This window comes from Cebidichthys violaceus, unplaced genomic scaffold, assembly GCF_023349555.1.
Source record: "Cebidichthys violaceus isolate CVI_PGR_0920_01 unplaced genomic scaffold, fCebVio1.0.p SCAF_35, whole genome shotgun sequence".
Taxonomy (NCBI): Eukaryota; Metazoa; Chordata; class Actinopteri; order Perciformes; family Stichaeidae; genus Cebidichthys; species Cebidichthys violaceus.
In genome coordinates, this window is record NW_027176539.1 from 1,490,230 (window position 1) to 1,499,816 (window position 9,587).

At 46.5% G+C, this 9,587-nt stretch overlaps 1 protein-coding gene across 1 annotated transcript; it reads right to left on the reverse strand.

Moving 5' to 3' along the window:
• Window positions 1-233: 233 nt before the first annotated feature.
• Window positions 234-6,419, reverse strand: LOC137883769 (GTPase IMAP family member 8-like). The gene is made up of 7 exons (XM_068725393.1): window positions 6,303-6,419; window positions 4,562-5,057; window positions 3,915-4,135; window positions 2,818-3,516; window positions 1,731-2,513; window positions 1,468-1,644; window positions 234-798 (listed from the first exon to the last, which is right to left on the reverse strand). The coding sequence occupies exons 1-7, from the start codon at window positions 6,316-6,318 to the stop codon at window positions 581-583; spliced, it is 2,610 nt and encodes an 869-aa protein (XP_068581494.1). The 5' UTR covers window positions 6,319-6,419; the 3' UTR covers window positions 234-580.
• Window positions 6,420-9,587: the final 3,168 nt, after the last annotated feature.

Sequence of the window (9,587 nt, forward strand, 5' to 3'; positions counted from 1 at the left end):
TGCTCTGATTTTCTCCTATAATAAATCAGCACGAGGTTTTTACATCAGAAACGATATTAAAGCAGAAGAACCTGTATGTTAATAAGCTCTCAAGGTCCACAGCTCACTGTAATATTAAACTTAAATAATACATATATATATATATATATATATATATATATATATATATATATATATATATACATACATGTTCTCCTTCCTTCTTTCCTTCCCATGTCTTTCCCTCATTCTTCCTTTCTTTCTCTCCCTCTTCCGTCCATCCTTCTTTCTCTTTCCTACCTTCCTCTTTCTTTCCCTCTTGTTTCCTTCTTTCTTCCTTCCTTCTCTCTTTCCTTCCTCTCTTTCTTTCCTTCCTTTCTTCCTTCCTTTCCTTCCCTTTGCTCCCTTCTTTCTGTCCTTGCTTTTTTCGTTTCTTCTTTCTTTCCCTCCTTCCTTTCTGTCTGTCTAGAATCAGAATCCGGTTTATTGAAGGTTTCCCGTATACATAAAATTAGCTTTTCTGCATTAACATAACTCTGAAACCCTGAAAGTAAATTCTGCAGTGCTGAAATGCATTTTTGTCATAATCGAGACAACTCATTCATTCATAGTCGTCTTCGTCAAAGTCCAGTTCGCCGTGTGGCAGCACGGATCTGTATCCAGACGTCGCCTGAGAGAAGTTCAGGGTCATCTGGTTGTCGTAGTTTCTGCCGATCTGAAGCGTGGACAGCCAACCAAGAACTTTATCGTAGTGGCGGGTTGGATTTTCCATTTGAGACAAAGACCCAGCGGTAGATGGAGCTGATCTCACTCCTTTAACTGCGGATGAAACAAACACACAATTCACTGTGACCTCACACCGCTGATAATGGAAACAAGTCCAAGTGAAGCATCATGGGACATTATTTCAGAATAAATGTGAAGGTAGTCAACGGCGAGAGCAACAAATTCTCACACGCTCTTTGAACTTCTCTAGACGGCGTGTCAACATACGCTTGTTATACATGGCGTGTTTTCAAAATAAACTTCCGTCCTCACAGGAAGTTAGGTTTAGGTTTAGAAAAAACACTTACCGGTAGTTCAACGTATCCTCTTACCAACGATTTATATGATCTCTAACAAAAAGTTACTCCTCATTTTTCGTGCGTTTTTCTTCAAAAGTCCAGCAACATGTGACAATTTCCGCTTATTGCATGAACACGATCTTTTCAAAATAAACTTCAGTTTTCACAGGAAAAGATCGTAAATTACTGAGTTAGGTTTCGGAAAAGATTGTGAATTACTAAGCCAGGTTTAGGCAACAAAGCTACTTAGTTAGGTTTAGGAAAAGATCGTGAAATATTTAGTACGATTTTAGGAAAAGATCGTGAATTACTAAATTAGGTTTAGGAAAAGATCGTAAAATACTTAGTACTTTCTGAAACAAGGTCTCATGGACACCGGACAGGAAGGGACTGTGCCAGTAATTAGGATCCTATTTTAACTTACGGTTTGGGAAAATTATGTCCATGCTGCCTTGCTGAAGATCCGAGGATTTCGTTTCTATGTTTTTCTCCAGTTTTTCAATTTCCTGGCTGATTTTCAAGTTTATACTTTCCTCCTTCTCCTTTGCATCTTTCTTCCTCTGGACAATACCCTTGGCTTTGATTTTGGTCACATCACCAACTAAAAAAGACAAAAGATTAGAACAAAAGAACATCGATGGGAGAACACAAATCAGCCATGAAACCCCACCGCGGCGTGATACTCACTCTGTAACTTGGACTTAGTGCTCTTCACACTTTTACCCTCGAGCTCCGCCTGCAGGTGGAGGAGCGTCTCCTTGAAGCCCGCCATCAGCTCCAGCTCTCTCCTCCTGTACTCCTCCTCCAGACGATGCTTCAGGACGCGTTTCAGCTGCCTCCTCCCGAACTTCTCGTCAATCCTCAGGTGGACGTCTTTCATCTCGGGGCAGAAGAGCCGGCCGCCGTTTTCCGCCACCATCTCCTCGATCTTCTGGAACAGCTCGTTGACCTGACCCGTGTCCGTCTTCTTCATATTGTTCACAACGTGGTATTTGTTCTCGCACTTGTCTATCAGCCAGCGAAGAGCGCCGTGCTCGCTCTCGATGTGCTCCTCCACGGATTTGTCTTCCAGATTGTCTCCGTAAGTGAACAGGACCACGGCGTATTTCCAGATGCCGGCGCCGAAGAGGTTCACGTGTTCCTCCAGGGCGGCCCGCTGAGGTTCTCTGAACGTCAGGTCCAAGGCGACGACCAGCAGAACGGCGTGAACCCCCGAACGGCTCAGCGACAGGCCTCGGACTATTTCTTTGTCCCTCTCTTCAGAGCAGCAGGAGGGATCTTCCCGCCACCCTGGGGTGTCGATCACTGTGACCAACCTGCCGGCAACTTCCCCTTCCTCCAGCTGACAGGACTCATTCTCACAGGTGGCGAACGCTTCTTGACGCAGGAGGTTGTTTCCTGTTGCGCTCTTCCCAAATGTCTTCTGGCCAAGCATCAAGATCTTGAGCTCCGATAGTTTTTTACTGTCATCTGAGAAGAAGGAAAAACAACAACTGCGGGGTGAAAACCAAAATTACATCCAGTACATACAATACTACAAGAGTAGAGAACTTGTAGCCCCGCCCCTTAATCATCCCCTGCTTTATGGTCTATTTGACTCTAAATGGACCATAATGTACTAAATGAACATCATGCTGTATTGAAGAAGACTGTAAACTAGAGATTGAGACCATAAACTCATGTTTACAATGTTTACTGAGGGAATAAATCAAGAGAGAAGTAGAGTCATTTTCTCATAGACTTCTATGATGCTAGATGACTGAACCATCCATACCTCTGAGGGCTTTTCTTTTGGCCACGACTTGATTTTGCCTCTGTTGCGCCGCTAGTTTCACGCTCGATCTTCTCGTTTCGATCGTCACAAATATCTTATGATCTGGGACAAAGTGGTCCCAACCATTTCCAGCCACATCCTCAGTGATTTTCTCCAGCAGCTCCGTGATTTGAGTGCCATCATCTGCATTCTTGTTGTCAATGACGTGATATCTGTTCCCACATTGTTCAACAAGAGACTGCAGCGCCTTTCCCTCCCCTTCGATGTACTCCTCCACGGTGTGGGTTCTCAGCCAGTCTCCTCTGGTGAAAACCACAACGGTGCGTCTCCACACTCCTTCTCCGAGAAGCTCCACGTGTGACGTCACTGCGTCTAAGTGTTTGGCGTTGAACGACGCGTCGGCGTCTATCACCAGCAGGAAGACGTGAGGCCCAGGGAGGCACAGAAACGGGCTGCGCTTCACTTCCTCCCTCATCGCCTCAGGAGTGTCATCCACATAGAAGCCTTTCCACCAACCCGGCGTGTCGACAACAGTTATTTCAGTTTCACCCACAAAACCCTGCCGGGCCACCGAGCGGGCCGTTCTTTGCCCATCTTCATGCTCTTTGAATCCCAAGATGGAGTTCCCCATTGAGGTTTTCCCAACGCTTCGGCTTCCCAAGAGAACCACGCAGAGTTTTGGGATGGATTTCATCTCTTCTGTGAGACAAAACAAAGCTTGTTATTAGCCAGATATTGAACTCAACATAGAACTTAAGAGTCAAACAATCAATCAAATCCATCAATACATTAACCACAAAATAAATAGCAGAAATTAGGCTGATAGAGTGTAAATGAAAATGAATAACCAAATTTGCAAATTGGAAGCAAAATTGGTCGTTAAAATTCAGGTTAAACAGAGAATCCTGAGTTAAAAAGAGTTATTTTAGACTAGACTTCTATACAACCAGAGGAGTCGCCCCCTGATGGACACTAGAGAGAATGCAGCTTTGATGACACTTCGGCTTCGGCTTCACTGGTTATGCATTTCTGCTAATGCTTAGTATGCTTTCAGTATGATACAGGACGTGTTTGAGTGCCTCTGTTGGGACACTCACCTGGAATGAGCGTCTTCATTTGTCGTCTTTGCTCTTCGGACCTCCTCCTTCTCATCTCCGCCCTCTCGGCCACTTCTCGCTGCTTCTCGTTGATGACGTTCAGCGTCTGCTCGTCTATCTGGTACCAACTGCCGTCGTTGTGCCGCACCATCTCGTCTATCTTCCGCAGCAGCTGCGTCACCTGATCCGAGTTTCTCTTCTTGTTATTGAACACGTGGTACCTGCATGAAGGCAAATCACTGTGAACATCCGAGATTCGCAAATAAGCTCAACGCTTGTGCGTAGAAGTGCTGCGCGTGCTAATCGAACAGCCGTATATTAGTTTTGTGAGCGCTTTCACATCACTCCGCGCAGAATATCTCTGCTAGCGCCAGCAAAATTGCGGCCTACGAGGAGAAAACCATGCTTTGATTGACACAGATATCTGGTGGCGGTATAGAGGTGGTTTTACACTAGAAGAAGCCGCATGCTAGGGGACGCCCCTCGTACTCAAAGCATGGTTTTCTCCTCGCAGGCTTCAATTTTGCTGCCACGAGCAGAGATGTTCTGCATGGAGTGATGTGAAAGCGCTCGCAAAAGTAGTCTACGTGCGTGGCTGTTTGATTTGCACGTGCAGGACCTCTGCTGAGTGATTTGCCTTCAAATACCTGTTCCTGCATCTCACTGTCAACCACTTGAGTGAGTCTCCCTCGCTCTCGATGTGCTGCTCTATCGTCTTCTCCCCGAGGAAGTCGCCGCAGGTGAAGAGCACCATGGTGTGTCGCCAAACCCGCTCCCCGAGGAGCTTCATGTGCTCCTCCACGGTCCTCCTGTTCTCCACGGAGAAAGCCGAGTCTACGGGAACGACGAGGAGAAAGACGTGCGGGCCGGGCGGACACTTGGACGCGTTGAGTTTAAATCGTCGCTTGTCCCCCTCTGGGATCTCGGTGAGGGAGAGGGAGCTGCTCCATCCCGGGGCGTCGACCACGGTGAGCTGGCAGCCCTCCACCACCTCGTGCCTCACCTCGGTCTGAGCCGTTCTGGTTCGGCCGCACTCGAACCTTTCCTTTGTCAGTATGGTGTTGCCGGAGAAGCTCTTGCCAGCCCATCTCCCGCCGATCAGGATGAGTCTGACCTCCGACATGGTGGCGCTCTCTCTCTCCCCTGGAAGACAAACGGTAAATTAACTGTACTCGCACAGTTCACCCATTCACCCCCATTCATCAATGATGGCAGGGGTTACTATGGTGCCCATCAGGACTAACGAACATTCACAAACAGCTACGGGAGCAATTTTTGGGCTCAAGTGTCTTGCCCAAGGACACATCGACATGCGACTAGCGGAGCCGAGGAATCGAACCGCCGATCCTCTGGTTGAGCCACAGTCGCCCCCAAAACAGGAGAAAAAACTTTTTGGGGACCAGAAACATTGACTGAAAATGTCATGTTTTTAAAAAACTTTGTGAAACAGCTAAAAACAAATCATGTTGAGGCAAAATGAAAAAGAAGCAACGAGGGGATAACAAAGGATGACTCATCACCTCCCTTTGTCACAAAGAAAGTTAGAAATATAAGGAGTGACGAGACAAAATCCAAAGACTTGTAGGACGCGGCGCAACACAAATACTTGTTCATGTTCAGAGGCTGTCATCTGAACTACTAACATATTTTGTACACCTCATTTATGTAGATACTAGATCTAATTCATCTACACCACAAAGTACAGACTGGTGACTTATTATAGAGCTGAAACGCAGCATCGACAATTAAAAAAGGCTACATTTAAATTTTAATAAATAGCCTTTGTGCATTGGATGGCACAACAACCTAGAGGTGTGTCTATTTGTCTTATGACTGTTTTTTTTTTAATATCCTGATGGGAATCGAAAGAGGCGATCAAGTCCGGTCTAACTGGTCTTTGTTGGCACCAGTGTGGGGGTTGCCGTCTTTGATGCTGGTGTTTTTTACTGTAAACGTGACTCACAGTTCGAGGAAGGAGCGGGGACACTGTGACCCTGTTTTGTTCTTATAGTAAACAGTTTATAAAGTGGATGAATCAAAAAGGTTGTTGCATTGGGACACAATGTGCTTTGAGAGCTGATCTGAGCTGTAAATAAAAGAAAAACCAGGATCCCTGAATGCATCCCTAAAAGAGCTCAAACCCATGTCGTTATAGATGGTTTCATCTTAACTGATTTGCACAATCGAGGTGAAGTGTTTGTGCTTGAACAAGCTGATTTGACCTCAAAACAGATCTGCACATTGCACTGATCAAAACATAATCAAACATAATATAAAGCCTTTAGAAGAAACATATCGATTCCTTGTTACTTATGAAATACGTAGATTATTGCATGTTGAAGCAGGTTAAACTATGCAACTACACAGTTATCTTCAAAATGAACTCACCGAGATTGTTTTCCATTTTTACCCGTCTTCTCTTTTCAAAGCCGAGTTAGAATCAACCGAACAGGACCGAGTGTTTGTCTTCAGGACGAAATATTTCAAGGAAACAGGAATTCAGGCATATTTTACAGCCCGCCGAAGAAGTGACACTACAAAGCAAACGGCACAGACTATCACGTTACAGTCCAACCGGTTTCACTGGTTGCTTAACATCTGAGAGCCGCAAACACACATACTTCTAATGATAATAATCATAATCATAGCAAAGTCAGCTAACAAACACATGCTTTCATAACCTTTGGACGTCTATTTTTGGACCAAGTATGAAAGTGAGGAAGAAAAAGTCATTGTTGCAATTATGAACAGTGCTGAGACAAAAACAAGTACAGTCAAAGTTTCCTTTTTGTGTTGTTTTGCAGCAGAGACGGATCTCATCAATCCCTGGGGCTTTGCCACTGTGGAGTTGTTTGACTACCTCAGTGACTTCCACCAGGGAAATTGATGATGCTCCCCCATCAGCCTCCAGCTCTGCCTCTACAAGGAGGCGTGAATCCGACTAATACGCCCTCTGCGTATTAGTCGGATTCAGGAGTTCCTCAAAGTGCTCCTTCCACCGCCCGATTACCCCCTCAGTTGAAGTCAACAGAGTCCCATCCTTACTGTATACAGCTTGGATGTTTCCCCGTTTTCCCCTCCTGAGGTTCCGGATGGTTTTCCAGAAACACCTTGGTGCCGACCGAAAGTCCTTCTCCATGGCCACTCCGAACTCCTCCCACACCCGCTGCTTTGCCTCCTTCACGGCAGCAGCTGTAGCCCTTCGGGTCTGTCGGTACCTTGCAACTGCCTCAGGAGTCCTCCAGGATAACATATCCCGGAAGGCCTCTTTCTTCAGTCGGACGGCTTCCCTGACCACCGGTGTCCACCACGGTGTTCGAGGGTTACCGCCCCTTGAGGCACCTAAGACCTTGAGACCACAGCTCACCGCCGTAGCTTTGGCAATAGAAGCTTTGAAGATCGTCCATTCCTGTTCGATGCCCCCAACCTCCACAGGGATGCTAGAAAAGCTCCGCCGGAGGTGTGAGTTGAAGGTCTCCCGGACAGGGGCCTCCTCCAGACGTTCCCAGTTTGCCCGCACTACCCGTTTGGGCTTACCAGGTCTGTCCAGAGTTTTCCCCCATCCTCTGACCCAACTCACAACCAGATGGTGATCAGTTGACAGCTCCGCCCCTCTCTTCACCCGAGTGTCCAAAACATACGGCCTCAGATCCGATGATACGATAACAAAATCGATCATCGACCTTCGGCCTAGGGTGCTCTGGTACCACGTATACTTATGAACATCCTTATGCTCGAACATGGTGTCCGTTATGGACAATCCATGACTAGCACAGAAGTCCAACAACAAACGACCGCTCGGATTTAGATCATGGAGGCCATTCCTCCCAATCACGCCTCTCCAGGTATCCCCATCCCCCAGCAGAACTATGGAGTCCCCCACTGGAGCCCCATACAGGACTCCAGTCAGGGTCTCTAAGAAGGCCAAATACTTTGAACTGTTGTTCGGTGCATATGCACAGACAACAGTCAGAGTTTTCCCCCCCATAACCCGCAGGCGTAGGGAGGCAACCCTCTCGTCCACCGGGGTAAACTCCGACGCAGCGGCACTCAGCCGGGGATTTGTGAGTATCCCCACACCCGCCTGGCGCCTCACACCCTGGGCAACTCCAAAGAAGAAAAGAGTCCAACCCCTATCCAGGAGTACGGTTCCAGAACCGATGCAGTGCGTAGAGGTAAGCCCCACCAGATCTAACTGGTAGCGCTCCACCTCCCGCACAAGCTGCGGCTCCTTCCCCCACAGAGAGGTGACGTTCCACGTCCCCAGAGCCAGCCTTTGCTGCCCGTGTCTGGTCCGTCGAGGTCCCTGGCCTTCACTGCCACCCATGGGGCAGCGCACCCGACCCCAGCGGTTCCTCCCGCAAGTGGTGAGCCCACAGGATGGAGAGGAGGGAGGTGCCACGTTGCTGCTTCGGGCTGTGCCCGGCCGGGCTCCGTGGCAAACCTGGCCACCGGGCGCTCGCTGTCGGGCCCTCCGACTGGGCCTGGCTCCAGACGTGGGCCCCGGGCAGGGTCTCCTCGACTCTTCTTTGTTCTTTCATTGGGGTTTTTGAACCATTCTTAGTCTGGCCCTTCGCCTGAGACCAATTTGCCATTGAGACCCTACCAGGAGCTCTAGGCTCCAGACAACATAGCCCTCAGGGTCATGAGGGCACTCAAACCTCTCCACCACGTTAAGGTGATGGCTCCCCGGAGAGGCACAACGTATACTCAATCTTCAAAATGTAAATAAATGCTGCACACAGCAGCTTCATTCATTGTGTGGACATTTTTCATTTACACTCTGCCATTAAAACACAATGATTCAACAAAGATCAATGATCAGAATAGAGAGAGGAGAAATAAACACACTACCAGCTGAATTCTATCGTCTTGTATAATACATTTCTGCAGCTTCTATATGAATAAAAACTCACTCAGTCAGTTTACAGATTGGCGCTCCTTCACCTGAAATTACATTGTTGGGCAAATATAGAATTACAAACAGCAGCATCGTCTCTATGAGTCTGAATCAGAGGCTGCTCTCCATCACGTTCATCAGTCGCATCAAATAACAACTTTGGTACATTATAAAGACAATATGTCGTGTAATTAATGTTCATTTAAATCACCAAAAAAAGAACAGGAGGTCTGGTACAGTTCAATGATCGGGATGTTTTATTAGAAGGTGTACCTGAGATATTGATAGTTTTATCATTATGATGATGCTGATGTCACATGATACATCATTTAACACAGTTACATTTATATCAACATATATTTAAAAACATCTGAAGCTGTTCAGATATATTTATGCTCTGATTTTCTCCTATAATAAATCAGCACGAGGTTTTTACATCAGAAACGATATTAAAGCAGAAGAACCTGTATGTTAATAAGCTCTCAAGGTCCACAGCTCACTGTAACATTAAACTTAAATAATACATATATATATATATATATATATATATATATATATATATATATATATATATATATATACATACATGTTCTCCTTCCTTCTTTCCTTCCCATGTCTTTCCCTCATTCTTCCTTTCTTTCTCTCCCTCTTCCGTCCATCCTTCTTTCTCTTTCCTACCTTCCTCTTTCTTTCCCTCTTGTTTCCTTCTTTCTTCCTTCCTTCTCTCTTTCCTTCCTCTCTTTCTTTCCTTCCTTTCCTTCCCTTTGCTCCCT

Excerpts from the sequence above, each read along its gene's own strand:
- LOC137883769 (XM_068725393.1), bottom strand. Across the intron at positions 3,517-3,914 it reads AATGAAGACGCTCATTCCAG|AAGAGATGAAATCCATCCCA; the intron begins GTGAGTGTCCCA and ends TTTGTCTCACAG. Across the intron at positions 1,645-1,730 it reads CACTAAGTCCAAGTTACAGA|TTGGTGATGTGACCAAAATC; the intron begins GTGAGTATCACG and ends TGTCTTTTTTAG.